General features: G+C 46.0%; 1 protein-coding gene across 1 annotated transcript in view; it reads left to right on the top strand.

The window, feature by feature from the left end:
* The window catches only part of MYO16 (myosin XVI), a 539,332-nt gene that overhangs the window by 393,575 nt on the left and 120,680 nt on the right, over positions 1–25,077 (top strand). Inside the window, exons 22-24 of the mRNA XM_081300676.1 lie at positions 2,064–2,216; positions 3,078–3,278; positions 24,542–24,617. Of these exons, the coding sequence (XP_081156802.1) occupies positions 2,064–2,216; positions 3,078–3,278; positions 24,542–24,617 (430 nt within the window). The remainder of the gene's footprint in view (positions 1–2,063; positions 2,217–3,077; positions 3,279–24,541; positions 24,618–25,077) is intronic.

Genomic DNA, 25,077 nt, shown 5'->3' with positions numbered 1-25,077 from the left:
TTGTTGTATTGCGTGGGTGTCAATGTAGGGCATTTAGATCTTATTTTAACATAGTTACATCAATTAATATTTCATTTAGTGTATTTCTACTACACTATCATTCTTTACCTATTATCTTAATAATGAAAACCATTCCCCCGTCCCTTCATATTTAAAATAACTCATGTCTGTCAGGTCCTAAGAACTCCCGAGCTCTGCTTCAGTTGGGGCTCCCCATGCGGTCCCTAGCATGACATCTCCCTGTGTCTGAAGATGCAGCTGCTGTCTGCACCCACACATTGAGTTCTGGTTCTGGCAAGAAGTGGAGAACAGAGCTTTAGAGCAGGTCAGCACAGTCTAGTGACACACTCTCTCAGCCTTTTGACCCACACTCTGGCTTCTGATAGGTTTGATCCTTGGGAAAGTATTCCTCTGAGGCTTTTCATACCCCTAGATTACTGTGACCTCCTACCCTCTCCAACAGCTGAGACACTGCCCCCTTTCCATCTGTGTGCATGTGTTTCTCAATCATTAGCAGCCACACATCAGGCACAGACAAGTGTATGGAGAATTAGACCCTCCTGGGGTCTGTCACCTGGGCAGGGGGATCTGTCTGGCTAACTGGTGGCTGGGATGTGGGGATTGCTACCACAAGGGCTAGTGAGAGGATGTCTCCCACAAGGGCAGAATGTCCAGCAGGGACGTCGGGCTTCCATGTCGTGTGATAACACCAGATCTGGGGGGCCTGAGGTACAGGGAGATGAGGACCCAGGGAGGTCTTTTCCGGGGAGTCTCTGTGACTGTTTCTTCCAGTCTTATGCTCTGTACGAAAGCTCTGGCATTTCTTCATATGGACCCAGGAGCTGTCCTGTCAAATACGATCCTAGATGTTGTTCCTTTCGGACTTCTTTTGAAATGTTTCTCAGCTGGGTTCCTCTTTATAAGCCACTCATCTTTAATTATTTATAGTGAGTTATTGACACTGGATGTTTCCACTGGTCTTTAGACTTGATCTAGTGTAACGCAGCAGCTCAGGGGACAAGTGGAGGAGCATGAGTGTCTGTGAGACCCATGAGAATGGCTGTAGACAGAGCCTGGAGCGAGCCCCAGGGCTGTGTCCTGGAGTGCTCCGCAGAAGGGGCAGGAAGGGGGCCAGGAGCAGGTGGAGCCAGGAAGACTGCCCACCAGGGTTCCAAGGAAACAGGAGCCAGCTCTCTCACACATCGATAGGGGTCAAGAAAAATGGATACTGAGACGCAAACGCTGAATTTAAAAAGGCACACATCAGTAGTGACTTCCAGAAAAGAAATTTGTGAAACCATGGGGACAGAAGATGTATTAGTTTCAAGGGAGGATGAGGGTAGAAGAATTGGAAATGTAAGAAGAAACACGCCTTTTGTGATTTTTTTTTTTTTGATACAAAAGTAAGCAGAAAAGTGGGAAAGGGCCTGGAAGAAGTAAGATCTCATTTTGGTTAGAATTCAGTTTATTTTCTACTTTTAAAAATTAAAGGACTTTTTTTTAAAGAAATTTAAGACTTTGGAAACATTTGCTTCCTGGTGGGAATGTTCTGAGCAGGGGCAGCGGACAGTTGGAGGAGGAGTTTGTCAAGAACCCTGTCTTTCAGTGAAGCCTAGAGGCGTGAGCTCTGGAGGAAACCCAGTTCACTGTCACGCGTCACCAGCGCACAAGAAGTGAGGCACGCTGGAAATGCTGGCTCCCTGGCATCTCACGCCAGACCTGCCTGTGTCTTCGTTTGTTGGCGAGAGCCCAAAGATATTTTCCTTTTGGAACTATTTCTCAAGTGATCATCTATGTTTGCCATTCCCCTTTATAAGTCAGTGCTGTAATTATGCTCCCTGTTTTTAACCTACTCCCTGTAAGTTGAGCAGTCAGGCAGAGGGTGCCAGAGGATACCTGTTGGACCTGGGCTTCTCAGCCAGGCTGCAGGCTTCACCTCGACACACTAAGTGGTTGGAATGTCCCTGAGTCCATTTTTCAGCAGTCTGAAACTGTGTCATTGAGCCAGTGGGCTGCGGGACGGACGCGTTATCTTGTGTATTGTTCTCTTCTTCCCACAATAGCTTTGTGTCAACATGACCAACGAGAAGATACACCACTACATCAATGAAGTGCTTTTCCTACAAGAGCAGACAGAATGTGTACAAGAGGGGGTTACCATGGAGACGGCATATTCTCCTGGTAACCAGGCTGGAGTTTTGGATTTCTTTTTCCAGGTATTCATATAATATAATTAGATACTTACCAGCATACAGGCATCTAAATGTACTGGAGACAGATTTTCCTTCAGAAGGCCTTGGATTTGAGCTATCTTTACATATGAGATTCTGCAATGTATTTATAATCTTTCAAAACCTATTGAGGAGCACAACGTGTCCTTTTCTGAAGGGGCATTTGAAAGAACTCATATTCATTGGAAGGACAAGAAATATCAGAACATTTTGATATAAAAATGTTCGATATTTTGTACTTCCATGACTAAACTCTCAGCAGTAAAGAAGACAGTGCACAAAACTAGTTTTTCCATGACATAATGTCTGTGATTCTATGATTAATGACACAAGGACACAAATTTAACATAATTTTAAAATTTATCTCCCAAGTTTATAAGATTTAAATTTGGAACAATTGGCAGGACAGGTACATGTGCACGTGTCTGTACTCCACTAAAACCAGGAGTCTGAGGGCCTTGCAGGGGTGTGTCCCCAGCTTTGCCTGTCGACTTACAGGAAGAGCATGTCACGGACTCATCCGCAGTCTCTCTCAGACACCTCAATGCCCCTTCAAACAGGCCGTGCTCAGTTGTGTGCAGAGTGCAGTGTTCCCTTTCTACCTTCTCTCACTGAAGGTCGGTGTCCCCGTTACGTCACCCTGTCCCTTTTCCTAACTCTGCAGCACTCTCGTCCCTGCTAGCACAATGTGAGGGCTGCTGACCTCAGAGCTCTGTGAGGGGCGGGGACCCACCGTGAGCCCAGGCAGAGGTGTGTTCAGGTAGAGGCTGATTTCTCTTCCGAGGGTCTGGGTGGAGATGGAGGGAGGTGAGTACTGATGGAAACCTCCTCTCTTGCTGCTTTCAGAAGCCCTCAGGATTGCTCTCTTTATTGGATGAAGAAAGCCAGGCGATTTGGTCCACAGAACCGAACCTTCCCAAAAGGCTACAGAACCTCCTAGAATCATCAAACACAAATGCTGTGTACTCCCCCACGAAGGATGGGAACGGCAACGTGGCTCTCAAAGGCCAAGGTGCGGCGTTCACCGTCATGCACTATGCAGGAAGGGTAAGTGGACCACTGAGGGGTTGGTGATGGCCCTGTGGACCAGAGCCCAGGCCAAGCCTGTGGGCTCCTGCAGCACTTGGGTGCGTTGCTGGGTGGTGCTACTTTCCTAAGCTAGTTGTTGGTGAGGAGTTAACTTCTTCAGAACAGTGCAGGTGCTCTGCATGATGACCTGATCATGTCATTACACAAGTACAGGAGCCCTGGGCTTGAAGAGCCTCCGCTGCGAACTCCAGGATATTCTCATAACGCAGACAGACTCTGGGCCTCTGAGCCTGCTCTTCCTGAATGCGCTTCCTAGCACTGAGGGGTTTTCCTGGGAGCCTGTTACCACTCCTGGTCCTGCAGCCAGCTCCTAAGGCAAGCTGCTCTCCCCAACCCCCTCCCTGGAGGACGTCCTTGGGCCTGGATCACGCTCCTCCATCTAGACCAGCATCAGGATGTCCCTGGCTGAGGGCATCTTTGCCCATCCAGAGCTTTCTTGGCGAGACCTCCCCGAGGTCATTTTTCTAGTCCACTCCCAGTTGTCCTGCACCCCGCCTTCACACTCCAGCTGAGGCCCCTCCTTGCCTTCCTAACAAGGTCAGGTTCTCTCCATGTTTCACTATTTAAACCCACTCCCATTTATGCTCCATCCAGCTCCCATCTGCAGTTAATGTCTCCCTGCTTCGGGTTTGTAACCATCTACCCGCAGGTGACACCGCCACTTACTACCACCTGGGTACTGCAGGGAGGACTCCCTAGTGACCCTGCAGCATACCTCAGTCACATCCACCGGTGATCACCGAGACTGCTGTTCACCAAAGGGGGAGCATTAGAGGGTACAAAATAGTCCTTGCATCAGAAAAGGGAAAGCCAATTAACAAACACAAAAATGCGGATATGATTATGATCTTTTTAAAATTATGTATTCCCATGGAGAAGGAAGCAGTCATTTGGCCAAAAATGTAGAAATGTTTTCTAGAGGAGTTATGATATGACCCAGGCCTACTGGTGTTGGTTAAAGCTCACTAATTATAAAGAGGGGGGCATTTCGGGAAGATATGGGATTGTGAAAGTGGGCGCCATTCGTATTGCTTAGGACTCAGTGGCACAGGACAGAATCCACGGTAGCTGTTTTCTCTGTCTTCTTCACTGTAACTATTTAAGCAGAAAATAAATCAGCACAAGAAAACATTGTTGGGAGATTCTAAGTTGAACTTTCAGAAGTGCCCCTGGACTGGTGCAGTGGCCCATGCCTGTATCCCAGAGGCTCCGGAGGCTGAGGCAGGAGGATCACAAGTTCAAAGCCAGCCTCAGCAATATAGCAAGGCCCTTAGCAACTGAAAGAGATTCTGCCTCTAAATAAAAAGGGCTGGAAATGTGTTGCTCAATGGTTAAGCACCCCTGTGTTTACTTCCCAATACCAAGGAAAAAAGAAAAGAGTATCCCTAAACCACATCCCAGAACTGAGTCACCAAGGTGTGTGTCTCCAGGCAAACTGAGATGCTGCTGCTGTGGTTTCTGACTCGGTTACTGCTGTCATCAACTCATTTGAAACGCCCATACCCTGGCACTCAACATTGAAGAAACCAGTGACTAGCCTGTGTCTCCCCAGTGCAGAGCTAAGATGAGTCCCTGCACGTGGGTCACAGAGTGTGGCCTCCACCCATCTGCCTTCTAAACCTGGGTGATGGTGCTCAATGGTTGAAGCTGAGGAGTGGTCAGCTCCCAGATGCAGAGGGTCCTGGGAAGGCAGCTCTCCTTCCACCCTCTGCAGTACAAGAAGGCGAGGCAGAGGGTGGGCACCATTTCTCCACATCCACCCACGTTGAAGGCTTAGAAAGGGGCAATATTCAATTTTTAGACCTTCAGAATCTAAGTGTTTCATGGAAATCTCTCGAGGTGATGCTGGGATAATAGAGGTTGTTTCTAGGAACATGCTTTCATGCTTGGAAACATGTTCTTGATTTTGTCCAGGAAGAACAGGGAAAAGGGAGAGAAAAATATTTAAAAAGAGAAATACATCAGAAACCCAGAGGAGCAGAGACTAGCAAGCACACCTGGTGGCCAGCAGTGAGGCCACGGTGCCCTCTCCGAGAGGCCTTGGAAGTCCCTTCAAGGGGCCCATGGGCGTGGAAAGGAAATTGGTGGAAGATCTTCTATCTGTGTCCCTGGAGAGCTACTAACACTCTCTTCTATTTGAGAGACTTAGGCTTTGCAAGTTCTTGATAAAGATAGTAATCTTGTAACCTTACATTCAGATTTTCAATCTATACTTTTCTATGTTAACCATTTATTGAATTTGTATAAATTAGGTAAAATTCTTAATAATATTTAATGATTTCAGAGAAATTCTTTGCCTAAAAGTTTTATGGCAGCTGGGGTAAGTAAGTACATTCTTGACCCACCTTGTAAGCCTGCTTTGTGTATTGGACATGAACTAGATGTTCAATGAATGTTAATTGTGTTAAAATGAGTGAAAATGTGGTTTTAAGTCAGAGATTTTTGATTATCTTATGTTTAGTTTCAAAAATTATTCTGGGTACACTAAATTTTAATTCCAATTGTTTTTGGAAGAATTGGTGAGAAACTATCATTTAGTAGTTTAAATTAATAGAATTATTTTAGCAAGTTCTACTAGGAATGAGGTACAATAGGAACAACAATTGATTTGTTGTTTCTGAGCCAAAGCTCCCCCACAATCATGAAATTTCCTTTAAAAGTACCTTTATCTTTAAGCAAGTTTTCCAGAGTTGAGGCCAAATTTGTGGTGTTGTAAAAATCTTTCTTTTCAGTGAGATGAACTAATGAGTCTGAGCCAAGGGACTCCCTAAGGACTCATTCACAGGTTACTGTATAGATTTTATAATTTGTGGCAATATGTCAAGCCATATGCCATTTGAGTGATCAAAAAGCCCCATACTCTTCAATTTTGAGATGTTGCATTAAAAAAAAAAAAAAAGCTAACTGCTTATTCTGCATCTCTTGTAAATCAAGAGATGCAAAAAAAGTAAATTGACTTAAAAATCAACATGCAGCCTCTATTTTGGACAGTGGGCAAAACACTTCTGAATAATCCTTGACAATAAAGTCAGTCCCCGGGGCAGCTCTCCAGTCCCCTCTGCTCTTGAGTTTCTCTCCAGCCTCTTGTTCGGCCAGATGGGTGGGTGGAATGGAGCCCCAGCACCACCTGCTCCTCCCCAGGGTTCGCCTGGCCTCTTAGTGAACACCTCCTACCCCTCCTAGCGAGACCTTGCTACAGCCAGTGTTGCTGCTGACATCCAGCCCCACCTGGGTGCTCTCACCTGTCCTGAGCTCTGCCCAGGAGACCCTGCAAGCTTCTGAGGCTCTTTTGAGCAGAGGCTCAGAGGTCCTTTTAGAAATGTTTAAGCAACATTATTTGAATTACAGTTGAAGATCTTTCCTAAATACATTTGAATTTTTCATTACTCATAGGAGCATGGTGTATTTTCCAATCTCCATTACAGAAATATTTTAAAGTAAATGGGGAGGTGCTGTGCATGAAATATTAACCAGGTCTTGTTAATGAGCATGGATTTGAATTAAAGAAGGCTAGTGGGGCTTGGGGGTTTGTTTGCTTGGTTGGTTGCTTGGATGATTATTTGTGTTAGCAAACTTTAAATCATATATGGGATTACCTGTTTTAAGGGTGACTCTTAAGCTGTTGATTTAAATGACAGATAAGCATTAAATCCTAAAAGTATGTCTAATTTTATTGGCTATTAAAATTAAGACTGTTGAAGGGAAGAAGAATTATAGCTTGACAAAGACATTGGCTCTTAGGAGAGTTGAATTTCCATTAAGGTGATTCTAAAATAACTCCAGTAGGAAATAGTATTTTAAAGTTCCTAAATTTTGATGTGAAAAAGTGAGTGGATTAGGAGATAGCAAAGTGACCTGAAATAATAAAAATAAAATTAATGAAAATGTAAATCAAAATTAATACTTATGTATTATCTGCACTTGCATATACGACCCTTGCTTCTTGTCTGCTCATACATCTTTATCTGGAAGTTATTAAAATTTATTTTAGGATATAGTTGTTCCTATTGGGGCTCAAATAAATGTCCCACTGTGATTGGCCTGGGTGATTTACAGATATCAAGTTATCGCTGTTCTTCTAGCTTAAGACGATGGGTCTGTATTCCAGGTCCATTGCTCTCCAGACAGTTAGGTATTGTAAAGGTTGAATGGTGCAAACCCGCTTCCTGAAGATATTCCAGGCTCTCATCCATGAAGTCTGTGACTGTGACCATGTTGGAAGGGAGGTCTCTATATATGTCATCAAGGAGCTAAAGAGAGGGTCACCCTCAATCATGTGGAAGTCTCTACATCCAGCGGGATGTGTCCAGAGGGGAGGGTGAGGGAGAAAGTCACCTGATGGTTGGAGGCAGAGATGGGAGCAGTGCAGCCGCCCCCAGCAGGAGGAGGTAGAAGGATCCTCCCTTTGGGGCCTCCAGGAGCTCAGGCCTGCGGAACCAGGAGAGAATGCTTTTCTCTTGTCACACAATTTGTGGTCATTTCTTGCAGTGGTCTTAGTGAACAAATGAAGTATTCCTCTGATTATGGAAGTAAGCGATTTAAGCTTGGAACATCGTAGGGTTTCTTTTTACATCATTTGATTCATTTCAAGTGACTCCTGCCTGTCTCCTTAGGTTTTTGCTCCTGTGGTTTTCCTCACCTGGAAGTCTCATTGCCCAGTCATTCCAAATCTTGTCCATCCTCCCAAAGATCAAGTTCTTGGCTAATCTAGATTTCACTGATTTCTCCCTGACCTCATCAATGATGATGCCCGATAGCCTCATACCATTTTACAATTTAAAAGTACTTCTGAAACGTTTTTTATCTCATCCTTGTGTATGAACATCCACCTCAGTTTTCCTGCAGTAAACTTTGGTGCCTTTAGTGACACCCCTACAGATTGAAAGCTCCCTTCTAGTCTCCTCTGCCGCCACAACACCACCAGCAGCTGAGGGCTTGAAGAATGGCAGTGTGTGGTCTCAGGGCTGGAGGAGAGAGTCCAGTCTCCAGTGTCAGCTGCAGGGCTTCCTTCTGGGGACTCGGAGGGAGGCATTCTCCAGGTCTTGTCCTGGCTTGGGCATTCCTTGGCTTGCCATCACAGGGCCTGCCCTCTGTGTGTCCTCTCTTTTTGTAAGAATTTAGGCCCATCCTAACCCAATATGCTCTCCTGAGGGTTGACTGACTACATCAGCAAAGACCCTTTTGCCAAAAAATAGGTCATGTTCTGTGGTTCTGGATGGACAAGAGCTTGGGGACATCACTTCATCTGAGACAGGTCAGTAGGTGTCAGCACCCTGGCTCATTCCTCAAGTACCCTGTTTTTCTCTCCTAACAACATAGTGGGCGATGTTCTTAAAGTTTTGCTGTCTTACTCATAGAATTTGTGTGGTACAGTGAAGAGAAGAGGCTCCCCCGACCCCAGGCCTCCAGGCTGGGTTTCAGTTTCAGCTTTTCTGATGTGTGACTGAGAAGGACAGGACCTTCTGTTGCTGCATCCATGAAATTTACAATTAAAGAAAGTAAGATTATGACTCTCATAAGCTTATTCTGAAAGTTCAGTGCTGAGCTAGCAATAAATGCAGGGTGATTATTTTTAAACATGGCTTCAAATAAGCAAGTCATCTCCCCATCAGCTTTGAAAGTCTTCAGTGCAGGAATGGCACAGTGTTCAGCAAGACCTGGAACTCATCAGTCAGCAAGCAGCCCCAAGACCAGAAAACCTGTGAAGGATCATCTGCTCAGCTGTCGTATTTTCAGATGAATGTTGGTGGGCCCATTGGCTTACTAAGTAGGTGGCAAGACATCCTTGGTTTGGTCTCAAAAATCAGTTGACTCTTAGCAATGTGCCCACGTGACGACAAGGAGTATTTTATAAATCATATTATAAGTCCCTGTTCTTGTGAACCCCAGTGTAACCAGTTTCACTGAAGTAGACGGCAGGACAGTGTGGCAGGACAGCTGTCACACTCCAGTCCCAGTGTGGTGTTCCCTTGCTTCTCTATCATACTGCAGAGACTTCTGTGAGAGCTAAGAGCAGAAAATTTAGATACTGCCCTGTGGACACTCTAGTACTGGGCTAAAGGAGAACACCCGTGGACGTGTGTTTTAATTTACATTAATGTGTCAGTCTGGTTTTCATTGAATAATATGGGCTACTTTTTGATGAGTAAGTCTACCCAGATCAAAAACAATTTTTTAAAAATTATATTCTTCACCATTTAGTTTCAAGACTAATATTTTAATTGAGCATACAGGTGTGTCAGATTTGACTGCACATTTAAAAATCCTTTCAATGTTGTTTCTCACAAGAAAATTAAAACCTTCTCCATAATTTCATATACATATTCTGCCTTTGTGATTTTATGATGAAATAAAAATTTACAGCCCCTGGATCCAGCACACTGGCAGATGTGTCTCTGGGTGGATTTTGATGGTGCTCCTCCGGCTTCCTTTTCTGCCGCTAAGCCACACCCTACAGGTAACGTTGGCTTCCTGGACAGGATTGTTCAGGCCGCTCCTCTTCAGAGGCCTTTGTGGGGATTCAGTTCCTAAATCACTGCTTATAGAAATGATGCAGGACAAGAATGTTACTGATCTGGAGCCTGTCTATGAAACACCTGGATTTTTTTCCTTCTCCTGGAGAAGGATGCGCCCATCTTTGGAGGAGCTGGGCTTGGGAATCATCTGTAGTTAGAGGTATACTGTTGCGCAGAGCACTGTCAAGTCAGATCTTCATCTCCGGCACTTTATTATACCCAAGAAAGTTCCGGGTCACACATGACGTGGACCTCTGTGCCCTTCAACATATTGACAGAGAAAGAGTGCAGGGAACATTGTGGCTCCTCTGTCTCCTGATTCCACCTGTGTTGGTCACACCATTTATAGCTGGCCTTTACTCCCTGGAGATTTGTGGGAGACACAATGTACCCAAGAAGACTCTGAGAGCAAACCTTTAAATCAAAAGACAAAGCGGACAGACCAATCAATGGGGCAGCTTCCATTTATTTCTCTTCTCTCCAGGCAGAATCCCCAGACAGAACAATCAAATCTGTCTGGTCTCAGCCAAACTGATACTATTAAAGGTTATTTGACAAAGATATTTTGACCTGCACAGAAAGGGCTTAATTTACATCTGCAGCTGTTCACCTCTTGGGCAGACGTTCTGAAAAATAAAAACTAGCTCCACAGGGCTCCTGATGCTCCATTACTGATGGCACTTTGACCTTTGGCAGCTTGTCTGGGGACCAGGATCAGCATTTTCTTTCTGCTGGGGCAGGAAGGAGCGTAGGGATCTCAGGGAGAATCCCCCTGTCCCTGCAGAGCTGGAACACACCCCCAATTGTCAGGGCTGACAGAAAGCTGTCAACGTGGAGTATTAGATTTCCTAGAGCATTGCCGTTTTATTGTGGGTTGGTATTTCATTCCTTAAAAGGAATGTATGAAGCATATTTATGAATTTCAACTGTGTCAAGTTCAAGGTAATGTCCAAATTCCTAGGTGTCCAGATAGGGACTCCTGACCAGCTTGCTGGGTGCTCCTGGTATTCGCCTTCTCTGTTAATTAGTACCTGTCGACTGACAGGGCCCAGAAGGAAACGTGCAGCACCAGTAGACAGACTCTCTTCATTTTTCAGCCTCTGCTCGTAAGTGTTGGCAGTGGATAGAGCTGATTCACCACTATACAAGGAACGGAGACCCTTTTCATCAAGCCTTGGGTGGGATGTGGAAGCCAGGCATGAAAAATACTTGGACACGTATTTGCTGCAAATGATCATTTATTTATTTTGCTAAAACCAATCTTCACATATATTCTGACGTGATATATTGAATTCACGAGTATGTTTCAAAAAGTTTGCATTTTTATCATCTGTTAATCCTAACCACTTCTTCTCTGAGGATTATGTTTTGCGGCTTGTAAATAACATGATGCAGGAAGGGATTATAAATACGAGGGATGTGTGAATTTACTTCTGTTCCATAAATATTGATGATCTCAGGGTGGGAAGCAGATGGACCCCCCTGGTTCAGTGTGGTAGGCAAGGCAGCCACCAGATCTCCAGCTCCTTGTGGGCTTCAGACCCCACCCCATAGCTTCTCCCAGGCTCTCTCTTCTCACTTCAGAAAGGAAAACACGTAAAAGGGGTGGGGGGAGATGTTGGCATATTTTCCTACAATTTGCCAGTTGAGCAACCCTAATCTGAAGACCCCAATCCAGAATGCTCCAGAGTCCAAATCTCTTGGAGAGCCACATCTGTACTCAAAATGTTTTCTTGAAGTTGGGAGCTTTGTGGATTTCAGGTTTTCAGGGCGCCGTGGCCTGTAATGACCAGACACAGGCTCCTCTCCTTCCTGTTCCTCTCTCCAGGGCAGGTGCTCCGCTTCTCACCCGGGGCCCAGCTCGCATCCCAGCGCTACTAGTGGAGGGAGCTCGGATGGTCCTCAGGAGGGAAGGCTTAACAGCCCTGCTTCCACCCTGCTTCCTTCCATGTGTCCGGAAACACGGCTGGAAATTAAACGTGACTCCTGTGTTTGACTCGCTGGCAGCAGGTCTGAATTAGTGGCATGAGAGGGGGCTTCCCGAGTGGCTCATCACCCTTGTGTTAAGCATTTCTGTCTCTGTGTCTGCTTCTCTGGGGAGAAGAATACACTGTGCTTCCTCTCTCCGCAGTCAGCTCTCCCAGAGTTTCATTCAGCCTTTTGTTCTTCATGTACCTGGGAGATGAACAGATGCAGCACAGAGGATGTGCCACGTTTTAATTTTGGTTTTGGCTTGTCCTGGTTTTCGAAATGTGATGAGCAAGGGTAGTCCTTTCCCTGTAACTGGACAGACTCCTGGGCAGCTTCAGGGATGCGCCTGGCCTCTCTGGTAGAGACACTTCTTCATTTGCTTTGCTTGGCACTCACAGACTCAACTCCAAGATTGAGAATTCTAGAACCCAATAATAAATAATTAAAACAAAATTATTAAACAGAACAGCAACAAAAACCAGTTGACAGTCCCCACACAGGCAGTCTCTTGCTCTCCACGGTACGCTTCCTCTCCTGCAGGCCGGCATGGGGAGGTAGGGGCTGGCCTGTCCTGTACCATCCCAGAGTGTCCGACTCACAGAGCCTCCAGATAGACAAGGCTGACTCTCCAAGGGGTGCTTGTACCTGCCCTGTGCCCAGCCTCTGCTGGGAACTCAGTGGTCCTTCCCAGAATGTGGGTGAGGCTCTTTCCTGGGCTGGATGCTCCCCTCCTGGTGGTTCTAGGTCCCTGGCATTCATCCACACAGGCCTTCCCACTGGACTCCATCATTCCCAGCCTCCCCGTGTCCCTCAGCAGGAGTCAACAGGGCTCTGCTTTGTGGACATCAGGAGGCGTCTCCACATCCTTTGTCTTCATCGGGAACAGACTCTGTTCTCTCATAGCTGACCCAGGACCTCTGATGCACCACAGCAGGCTGCCCACTCCTACAGCACCCTCTTGTGCCTGTGCACAGTATTTCCCTAACTAGAGGACAGGCCAAGGGTCCCCAAAGGCTGCCCTCCCTTGACCCAGAGGATGGGGGCAGAAAGTGCAAAGGTGCTTGCGGCCAGCGTTTTTAACCGAGGCATGGTTTTGGCAGGTCTTTGTGGGTACATTGTGGCAGTTGGACCATGTGTGCAGGTGGTGGTCATCGGGTAAAAGGCACTTCCATCTCTTCAAACGTCAGTCATTTTCCTGTGCTGGGAATCCTGCTCTTCTGGTCGTTTTGAATACACTGTGGATTGTCTAACCAACCGTTACCTGATAGTGCTCCAGAAACCCGGGGCTGTTCCCTCCTCACTGAACTGTACCAATGTCACCTACCCCTTTTCTGTCCCAGTCTTTAATTACCACAATTCCTTTCCATTATATGAGGTCACTACCTTTTATTTTTCACAAATGAGTAAGGACATTTGGGATTTGTCTGGCTTATTTCTCTTAAACTAATGACCTCTAGTTCTATCCAGGTTGCTGCCAGTCACCTGATTCCATTCTTTTTATGAGGGAATAATGTCCCATTGTATGCACACTTCATTCATGCAGTGATGGGCATCTAGCTAGGTTGATTCCATATTTTAGGAAGTATGAACAGTATTCAATAAACTTGGGAGTACCATCCTCTTTGGGGAGTAATTATTTTACCTCCTGTCTATCCACACCCAGCAGAGGGACTGCTGGGCCAGGTGGTAGCTCTTTCTTTAGTTTATGAGGACTCTGCACTCTGTTTCCATCATAGCAATGTTAATGTACATCCCTCTTCCAGTGTGAGGACTCTCCTCTCCTGGGCTGATGTACACCCCTACTCCAGGTGTGAGGACTGTCCCCTCCTGGGCTGATGTACACCCCTCCTCCAGGTGTGAGGACTGTCCCCTCCTGGGCTGATGTACACCCCTCCTCCAGGTGTGAGGACTCTCCTCTCCTGGGCTGATGTACACCCCTCCTCCAGGTGTGAGGACTGTCCCCTCCTGGGTTGATGTACATCCCTCCTCCAGGTGTGAGGACTCTCCTCTCCTGGGCTGATGTACACCCCTCCTCCAGGTGTGAGGACTCTCCTCTCCTGGGCTCATGTACACCCCTCCTCCAGGTGTGAGGACTGTCCTCTCCTGGGCTGATGTACACCCCTCCTCCAGGTGTGAGGACTCTCCTCTCCTGGGCTGATGTACACCCCTCCTCCAGGTGTGAGGACTGTCCTCTCCTGGGCTGATGTACACCCCTCCTCCAGGTGTGAGACTCTCCTCTCCTGGGCTGATGTACACCCCTCCTCCAGGTGTGAGGACTGTCCTCTCCTGGGCTCATGTACACCCCTCCTCCTGGTGTCTGAGGGTTTTCTATTCTCCATATCCTTGATGCCCCTTGTTACTTCATCTTTTTTGATTACAAAGCTGAGGTGAGATGCTTCTCTTTGAAGTTTTTATTTACTTTTCCCCACCGTGTGAGATTGAGTGTTTTTCCCCCCATGGGCTTTTTGATGATGGCCATATTTGGACAGCATTTAAGCAATAAAGCAGTCACTATGTGTACTCAGATTGGGCACAAGATTAAGAGATCAACAGATGAATGGCTATGTACAGAGATGCATCCATTATGCACACTATGGGTAGAAGGGCACACACAGGCACACTTGTAGATCCTGAACGTAACTTATCCATGCTGTGGTCTGGTATGGAACCCTGAGATGCCTGAACTGTCACCAGGGATGGCTTTGTTAGAGGTGCTTGAGCTCTTGGCACTTCAACTGTGTGGAAGTGCAGCTGTTCATATCAGAAGCAGTTTAGTTGTGTAGTCGTGTAATTAGCCATGTGGTCTGACCTCTACATATTGCTTTATAAGGTGGGGATGTAGATGATAGAAAATGACCTAATTGAAATGCAGTGGTTTGTGTGTGCATTATTAGTAGTCTCCGGCCAAGCAGCAACAGGGGACGTGCAGGAGGCATATAGAGCCTCAGGAGTGGCCCTCAGGAGTGATCCCCCAGGGTCTGCTGAGACCCAACCCTGCTTTTGCCCCTCCAAAGTGTCTGCTGTTCTGAGTCCGGCCTGAAGGACCAGGGCGTGTGCCTCGTGTGTACTTCCAGCCCATGCCCCCTGTTCTTTTCTTTCTTTCTTCTTGTCCCACCCTGTGATGGTGTGCCCTGCCCAGCGTGCTGGAACCTGCTCTGCTCTGGCCATGTGCTTCATGTGGGGACATGGCTCTTCCTTCCCAGTCAGTTCTCCTGCCATGAGCCTCCCTTACCACTTGGTCTGCTTTCTGACCTGGGGTCCTTCTCCTGGCTTCGCTTTACAGTGAGGTGCAGTCCCTCATTTGGGGAGTCAAAGCACCTCCACTCTGTCCTCTTGGAGCACCTTCCAGGTAGGAACTGCCAGCCCCAAGACAGGAGAAGAAGAGGCCAGCAGGGAGGACGGCGGGGTTGGCATCATCCGGTCTAGAGAAGAACTGGTGCTGCATCTGTACAGAGAAGAACATGAATACAGGGAGCAGGTCACGGAGGAAGATGAGGAGACAGGTGGAGGACAGTCAGGTGACACCAAGGCTGTTGCATAGCAGGCAGCAGCTGCTGTCCCCAAGACTGGGAGGCAAAGTGGGTGAGCCTGTGCCCTGCCTCCCAGGTGGGGAGGCATGTGGAAGAAGCTGGAGCCTGGGCAGCTGACCCTGGAAGCTGGGACCGTGAGGCACGTGGATGAACTCAGGGGGGAGGAGCTACGGCTTCCGGTGGAGGAGGGAGAGCACCAGAGCTTCCGTCCCCTGCCACGTCCCACCTCTGCCAGAGTCCTCCTGGCACAGCCTCCTCTGGAAGGCCCAGCAGAAGCTCTTAGGAACCCGGGGCCTGCAGAGCCCTGCTGAGCTGGGCAGTGACCAGCTTTGTACCAGCTGACACATGTCAGGAAGCTGGGCATCACTAGGCACCTGGGTCCCCATCTCCGAGAGTGCACACATAGAAAAAATTAGATTTTATGGACAGAAACACATCTAGGTTGACTATCTGTGAAAATGGGAGAGAGAGGTCATTACTATTACTATTTTCCAAGTTTTATAAATATACTTGTATTATGACTAGTCTCTGCTACTTTGCTTGATTTATTCCAAATTTAGTTTTTGAACCCTGATTGAGGTCCAATTGACAGTTACCTTTTATAACCCTTGACATTAGCCACACTAAAAGCCAGTTGGGAGTCTAAGTAGATGATGCCCACTCAAGCCTATCTACTATCCGTACTGTACAGTCCCTTACAACAGTGCTTTTATTGGTAGGCTGTGCTAATCGTGACATTGTGTGCAAACTGGCCAGAGTTCAACAGCAAATTGAACTGAGAAGACAGGTTAGGGGAAGCTCAGTGCTCATACCCCACAGTTAAGGCCACAGCGTGCCCCAGCAGTGACTTGCAGGTTGACAGGTCGAAACTAGAGCAAAAGTCCCCTCTGCCCACCCTGCAGCCCACTGTCCCTTCTCTGTCCCTCCTCACACTCTCATTCATTTTCTGCATCTGCAAGTCTCCAACTTGAATGTGCATCAGAATCAATGGGGAGCAGGTGGGAAATGCAGACTCCTGATGCCCGCCCCCCAAATGAGGTTTCCCGAGTTTTGGGTGAAGTCTAAAGGATTTGCACTTATATTAATAAGTGCAGATGTTCTGCCGGGGTCCTGAGAAACACTGGAAATGTAGCCACGCGGTGCCTCAGGTTGGCACAGCCCCCACAGGCACAAGGCCCACGCAGGGCTGAGCTGCAGTGGAAGAGCTGCCTGTTCCAGCATGGGTGACCCCTGCCCCTTCTTAAACAGGGCGGGAAGGGACGCCAGCTGCTCCAGTTCAGGGAATGAGAATCCGTGTTGGTGGGCTGAGCTATTTCTGTGGCTTTGGATTTCGGTTGCCTTGGTGATGAGCCAAGCCTGAGCCTGGCAGCCTTGGTTAGGAGGAGAATATATGAGGGTTCCACGTCGTAGCTTCTCCTTTCTTTGTGAAGCCAGGAACCTCGGTGTCTTGATGAACCGTGATTCACAGCCGTGGAAAGGGTTCGATACCCCCCTTTCTTCATCTAGAGCTGACATAATTCATCTTCTAATTGTGTTTACTGTGGTGCCACAGTGTTGCAGCAAGCGCGTCCCCAAAGCAGCCTGCTGTCACTGCTCTCGCTTATGTCGCACCCTGCGCTTGGCATCCACGCGGAAGCACTTGAGTGAGCGCGGCTGAAACACAGGCAAAAGCCGTGGCTCTCTTGAGTCATTTAGTGAATAGAATCGTTCCAAAGGAAATTTTTGAATGCATGACAATTTTCTTAAAGATTCGTAGCAGGTTGTATGCATATAAATTTCTCTATTACATGCCTGAGGGAGGCTGTCACCCACGGCATGAAACCCACCTTCCAGTCTTGAGAGGGAGGGAGAATGAAGGCCTGAGGATCCATCATGTAAAGATGGCAGGGGGGCGGGGAGGACTGGCCTGGCCTCTGTCTTTGGTTCCTTTCATGTCTTTCTCCTTTCATTCCCCAAATAATGAGCCAGCAAGAAAGAGAGGGACAGAGCCCAGCGGTCAGCTGCCCCAGTGGCCAGAAGGGCCTGCCACCTCAAATCTGCTTTCCGCCGCTCCTGCCACCTGGCGGGCCTCTGGGAAAAGGACCTTTCTCTGTCCTCCCACCACCCCAGACCCACAAAGCTCCAGGTGATTGCTGGGAGAGATTGTGTTTTCCCTGCATAGAGATTCTATGTCCACTCCCCTGGGCTTTGGGGCCACTTCCCTTTGAATTACCCAGGATCCCCAGTGGGGGTCCCCGCTGTTTGGCATCTTCTCTTGGTGTCTTTTCTATAAACTTGTTGCTGCATGGCTCAAGGCCACTCCTGCTGGAGGCCAGTGACCCATGGATGGCTGGTGACTTTCATGTGGCTCCCTTCTAGCGAGGATCCTTCTGTTTGGGAGCCATGTTTGTAAAGGTCTAAATGCATTTCATCCAGCAAAACCACAGGATGTCATAGGATGACTCCTCTTGTTGGGTAGACAGTCCATGCGGTAGCCTCAGGTAATGGCCGGGTGAGTCCATGGGTCCTTCTCAAGTCCGTGATGGAAACAAATCTGGACTGAGAAGCAGCACAGGTAATCGTTAGAAATAAGAGCTAGAAAACGATAGGTGTTGTGCCCAAGTAGATAAAAATATCCTTTCCCTTACTTACCTTCAAAATGAGAGAGACAGAGAGGGACGGGAGAGAGAGCTGGAGAGGGAGGCACTGTGTGGCTTGCTCGCCTGCAGATGAGAAGTCAGGCATTGTCAGTAACTGGCCCAGCCTCCCGGGCACTGAGAGGTGGAAGCTGCAGTCCAAGCCTGCCCTGCAGGGCCCCGGTCCTCCTCCGTAGCTTGGCACCTCTGAGAGCTGGGCCTGTGTGGTTGTGATCGTGTTGGATCCGAATAGGCCGTGGGATGCCCAAGAGCTAGTTAATCAGGGCAAGGGGCTCTTTCTGCAGTGTATGCCTAGATGAGAGCACCCCATTGTGCCCAGTACAGTCATTACTTGTCAGCTAAGGATTGGAATATTTTTCCAGCTCAGCTTGGAATATTTTTAAAAAACAAGTTTGGGTGTTTGGGGAGCAATCGGCTTGGATGGGGTTGTGTAGAACTGATCTGCCTCCCAGCGTGGCTGGGTCCCCTGACCTCTAGGGCCCGCAAGGACGAAAGGTGGAAGAAACTCAGATTTACTCTCTGACTGCTGAGCTGGACATGGTCCACCCTGTGCTTGGCACCCTGCTTCTCAGGCTTTCAGAGGCAGCCTGGATTCTAGACCACTGACCCTCCGACTGAGGACTTTACACCGGCTTCCTGGTTTCCAGTTTGCCGATGGCAGATCTCAGCCTTTATGATTGCTTGAGCCAATTCCCCATGATGTGTATTTTAGTATCTATTACCCTATGGATGCTATTTCTCTGGAAAGCTTGACTTATTCAAAGGTTGTCTATTCATTCAAGACAAAAACAAGGCATGTCGACCATTTTTAGCTATGTCCAACTAAAACAACATCTTTAAAACAAATCTTTTAACCATGCTTATTAAAATCATAGTTTTCTTTTTAGCATGTACAATTCAGAAATCTGTAGGTCCATCAGATTTCAGCACAGTGCTGAGTCTGGGTGTGTGTCACCCACACCTCCCTGCGCTGGGGCCAGGTCAGAGCCAGTGAGTGGGGTCAAGACTTCCAGCTCTGCCCAGGCAATGCCTCCCCACGCAGGAATCAGTGCAGAAGTACTTACCCGGCACTGCTCACCCCATAGCCAGAGAAGCACGACAGTGGCCTACAGGGCAGACCTGCTGTCCCCACCCAGCAGTCGAGGGAACCCATGCTTGCCAGGGAGGTGGAGAGGGACTGTCCTCCCTGCTCAGGGCTGAGGTGATGCTCTGCCTCCTCCCTGGGAGCAGTACTAAAGGGAGCCCATGAGGGTTAAGCTGGAAACTTCAACACCCTCTTTGCAACAGTTGCCTGGGAGGTCAGCAAGGGTACAGGATGGCACACGCCACGGACCACAGGATCTCCCAGAGTTACAGAACACCTCGGCCTACAGAAGCAGAGGTCAAAATGTTAAAGTCCCCACGGAACATATATCAAGATAGGCCCTATGCTGGACCATAACTCAGAACCCAACACATTTGAAAGAACGGACAAGAAATGGAGAAGGTCTGCCTACCACAGTGGGTGTTATGGTTTGGATATGGAGTATCCCCCAAAGCTCACACGTTCGTTAGACAATGCAAGAAGGTTCAGAGGAGAAATGATCAGGGTGTCAGAGTCTGAACCCCATCAGTGAATTGGTCCCTGTTGGGATTAACTAACGAGTGGTGGCTAGAGGCAGGTGAGTGTGGCTGGAGGGAGGGGTTAATTGGGGGCTTGGCTATGGGGTGTATATTTCGTATCTGGAGATGGAGTCTCTCTGCTTCTTGATCACCATGATGCGAGCTGCTTTCCTTCGCCACCCTCTCCCACCATGATGTTCAGCCTCACCTCAAGCCCCAAGGAATGGAGCCGGCCTCTTATGGACTAAGACCTCTGAGTCCGTGAGCCCTCAAGTTAACTCTTCCTCCTGTACAGCTGTTCTGGTCAGATCCGTTAGTCACAGCAGTGAAAACACTGACCAAAACGGTGGGACTCAACTAAAAATCAACAAAGGCTTGGAAACGGGCAGTACCCTTTATATAACCCATGGATTAAAGAGGAAAGCTGAGAGAATTTTAAAAATGTATGTTCAACGGAATGGAAATGAAAACGCAACCTAGTAAATTTGTGAGTTAAAACAAGATGGAAAGGGAAATTGATAGCCCTAAATCCACATCTTAGAAAATAGGGCAAGTTTGAAATCCATGATGTGAGCTTCTGTCCCAAGAACTAGGGAACAAAGTCCACCAAAGCAAGCCATGGAAGGTGGTAACACCAGAAGCCAGTAGAATTGGGGAGAGGCGAGAATCTTCCCAACAGAGCTGGCCTTTGGAAGCACCAGTAAAAACGATGAACCTCTAGTAGGACTGACAAAGAAAAAAGAGAAAGAAGACACAGGTAGCCAGGAATGAAACAGGAAACATACCTACGTGCCTCGCATACATCCAGGATCAAAAAGGAACACAACCGATAACCCCATCGTGAATTTGACCGCTTCATGAAATGGACCTGTTCCTCCGAAAACATACACTACCTCAGTTCACCCAATATAAAATAGATGATTTGAATAGGCCTATCAAGAAAATGGATCTGTAATTTAAAATCTTCCAAAAAAGAAATCTCCCTGTTCCAGATGGTTTCACTGGAGAATTCTACCAAATGTTTGAAGGAAAATTAACACCAACTTTGTACAAACTTGTCCAGAAAATAAGAGAGAGAACACTTCCCAGTTTGTTTTATCAAGCTGGTATTATCCTGATACCCAAACCAGGCAAAGGCTTTTACAGGCACACGCGTACACACAAGAAAACTAAAGATAAATATCACTCATGAATATAAATGCAAAACACTGCTAAAATATCAGCAACTACAATTCAGGAATATATGAAAAGAACTGTCCACCGTGGCCAATGGGCATTTTTACCCAGGAGTGCAAAGCCAGTCTGATGTTTGGAAATCAATCGAGGTAATCCATCACATTAACAAGCTGAAGAAGAAAAACATCACAGCATCACATCAAGGAATAAAAAAAAAGTTTTGATAAAATTCAATATCCATTCATGAGGAAAACTCTAAGAAAAATAGAAATGGTAGGGACAGCCTCCACCTGATAAAGAGCATCTGTGATGATCTACCGCTGGCTTTGTTTTTAATGGTTGAAAACAATGTTTGAGCCCAATATTGGAAACAAGGCAAGGATGTCTGCTATGTTCTAGCAAAGTGTCATGAGGCAAGAAAGGAAATCAAAAGTGGACAGATTGGAAAGGAAGAAATAAGAAATTTATGTTTATTTAAGACATAAATTTCAGTGTGCAAAATCCCAAGGAATCCACCAAGATTAAAAAAAATAAAAACCAAAGAAGTAATAAGTGAGTATCGCAGAGTCAAAAGATACAAGATGAACATAAAAATTCCATTGCTTGTCTATATACTAGTAATGGGCACTGAGATTAAAAATGCAATAACATTTACAGTCACTCATAAACGATGCAATACTTGGGTATAAATCTAACAAATTATGTAGAGAATGTTATGCTGAAAACCACAAAATGCTGATGAATGAAATCATAGTCTAATTAAAAGGAGAGACATGATATGTTCTTATATTAAAAGACAACAGAGTAACTCATCAACTTGGTCATAATGAACACAGACAAGTCTCCCAGAATTGGCATTCAAATCCAATGCTATTTCTAACCAAATCACAGCAAAATTTTTGTAGATGTAAGGGAAAAGGTGACATAATTCTAAAAGTCATATGAAGAGGAGAAGAAGCTAAAGTAGCTGAGGCCAGTTTTATAAGTAGAGTTGGCATAGTCAGCCTGTTGGACTTGACATTGTGGTTTAAAGCTTCAGTGACCAAGACAGTGTCCAAAGGCCAGACACACGGATCAGCAAAGCAGAATAAAGAGCCCAGAAGTAGAGCCCCACAAATAGATGGCGATTTCTGGGAGGTGGTCAAAATTGGCAGCACACGGGACCAATGTGCTGATGTTATGTTTTCTGTTTTCACCATCCTAATCAATATCTCCATTATGATTATTTGTAAAATGCTATCCTTGCAGGAAACTGGAGAAGGGTACACATGATCTATCTGTATTATTTTTTGCAACTTCATGTAAATCTAAAATTATCTTTCCAGTGTAGTGAACAAGGGGAATGAAGGAAGGGTGGAAGGATGGGATAAGGAGAGAGTGGAGTGGACCTCACCTACCTTTTCTATGTACATGTCGAATATACCACAGTGAGTTTCACCATCATGTACATCCCCAAGACACTGATTTTAAAGACAAAATGTCTATATGTCAATAGAAGAAAGGTCAGTAGAGAGAAGAGAACAAGGAAGAGTAATGGAGGGGAAGGGGAAGTTCTGGGGACTGAATTAGAACAAATTATATCCTATCCTTTTACAATTATTTTATGATTATCATAATTACTTTTATAATCAATTCTATTCTTATGTATAACCAAAAAAAGAACCAATGAAATATTATAATTAAGAATTATATTTAAATTAAAATGCTAATTCAAAATATTGAAAGGTGATGGGAACACATTATTTATGTATATAATAAATGAGCATGAAGGGATACCATATATTTTTAAAGTAAAAAGGGCCTTTCCATTTATTTATTTATTTATTTTTGCATTATGATTCTTAGTACACCTTTATACCACAATTTATCATATCTCTGATTGTATATAAGGATGTTGACACCAAATTCACATCTTCATACATGTGTTTTGTATAATGATGAGGGTCTCCTTTCACCATCCAGGCTATTCCCCTTCTCTCTCCCTTTCCCTCCCACCCCTATTCCCTATCTAGAGATTTTTAAATTGCCTTTGACAAAGCCAACACCAAACTTCTTTAGATTGAAGAAATTATCGTGATTAAAAGACCAAATATGAATTCAGTGACATTTTACCTTTGACTATAATGAAAAGTGCATGTGCACCTGCCTGCCTGTTCACGGTGCGCATTCTGTGTTTCTCAGCTCTGTCCACTAAGACCATAGAAGCAACAGTGATCCAGTAGCAAGGTGCTATGGTACACCCTAGGGTGCAGATAATGATCTCGAGTGCCATCTCTCCATGACAGTATGAAAGATTCCTTGAAGCAATACTTGATTTCAAATTTGGGGCCAAAAATAAATATTTAAAACCACATGTCAATAATCCACTAATGCCGATTTTATGTACTGTGTCATCAGTCATTTGATTACAGGGGTAATTACGATAAAATAAGTAAGCTGTTTTGGTAGTGTCTACCGCCCACATCTACAGTGGGCTGTCAACCCAGCCTGTCAATATGTGTCCATTTGTATCTTATGAATAAGGTCAGAGGCTTTTAGAGTTGGAGGGCCCTAGAGAATATGATTTAACACCGGAAGGACAAAAGTGATTAAGTTGACCTGCTTTGTGGTTCATTAATTATATGCAGATGCCCTACCAATAAAATACATTTACATGAATAAGTAAATGTAAATAATATAAATAAATATATAATATGAATAAATAAGTAAATAAAAACCGTGTGCCCGGTAAATATCAGGATGCTGTCTGTGGACGTTCGTGCCCTTGTTCGAGAACAACAGGGGAGCTCTGCACTTTGGTTTTAACAGGAGACGTGGAGATTCCTGTGGCTCAGGCTCCGTGACATCAAGGAACCCACACAGAGCTTTACTGAAGGAGGACACGTGAGCCCTGGGACTAAAGGCCACGTAGGGACATGGACCACCAGGGATTGTGTGGCCCTTCTCTAGGTTCCTCCCACAGACCAAGTGGACTCACGGCCTCTCTGTGTCTGTCCCAGACCCTGTCCTCCCTGGGAATCCCCAGAGTGGCAAGTCCAGCCACTGTTTCTCCCTCTTGATTTCTACCAGGGGTGATGGTAGGAAGAGAGAAAAGGACAGCCACTGGCACCCTGCCCAGGGTTCTGTGCCACGGGATGCTTCTGAAAGGAGCTGATATTGAAATGGACAGGCTTCCTGATGGAGGTGTGGCTGAATGGCTTCTCATGACCCCTCTGGGAGCTCATACTTAGCTCAGACAGATGCAGTTAGACTGTCGCTCCAAAGATCAGGTCTCCCAGCCGTACTGGATACCAATAAAACCAGACAATTAAGTCACCCAAATGTGTTCTTCGATAATTGTTTCTCATGTTTTCTTCGTTCAAAAGACATCCGATGAACTGGGTGTTCAATGGTCTAACAGCAAGCAGCCCTTATTAAGGAGACCACAGGCCATCTCAGACTGCCTTCACTACACAGGCTCAGTGTCAGGAGCCCGTACTGGGTTAGCTGATTTTTGAGTTGCAATCCTTCAGAATAAAGGGGCGTCAGGATGTGAGTCATCAGCCTTTGCCCTGAAACTCGGGATCAGAAGAGAGCCTTGCAAAACAGCAGAGGAGCAGAGTCCCCCCTTTAAGTACAGAATGAGAACATGCAGGCCATGGCTTTGAACTTGCAGTGTGAGCTCTCAGACCTGAAGAGACTTCTTTCATGAATAATTTAAAACTTCAGCTGAATTGAATTATTCTTTAAAGGAACTTATTTTCATGGTCATGATTAATCCGTAGTAATTATGCTATTTTCTCTTATTATAGGTAATGTATGAGATTGTTGGAGCAATTGAAAAAAATAAAGACTCCCTTTCACAGAATCTTCTATTTGTAATGAAAAGTAAGTTGATTTCTCCCTACACTGGTTAAAATGCCATGCATTCCTTATTTCTTGAATTTTTTTTCCTACAAAATATGCTACTAGCAAAAGGATAATTAAAATATCTTTTGCATTGTAATGCCCAGAATAATAAGGAATGTGTCTTGCCATACTGTGCACTGGTTACAATTTAATTTGGAGTCCAGTAGAAACCATAATTTAACTAAGCTTTTAGCAGATAGGAATGTAAAACACCTTTACTACTTTAGTGGTATGAATATAAAAAAGCTATTCTGTGAAGACTAATGAAGATGAATATGGCGTCCAAAGTTATTTAGGCCACAGTAGGGTGAATTTCATTACTTAAGGTACCGTGAAGCACAACCAGGGATGGTCTTTTATTCTTATGCACATCCAGTTATAGAGTATTAATGCCACCAAGTAGAAGGAGCCAGTACGTTTATAAATCTGCGTGTATGTG

The sequence above is a fragment of the Spermophilus citellus genome (assembly GCF_964194105.1).
Source record: "Spermophilus citellus genome assembly, chromosome: 1".
Lineage (NCBI taxonomy): Eukaryota > Metazoa > Chordata > Mammalia > Rodentia > Sciuridae > Spermophilus > Spermophilus citellus.
This window is presented reverse-complemented; position numbering and strand designations above follow the sequence as displayed.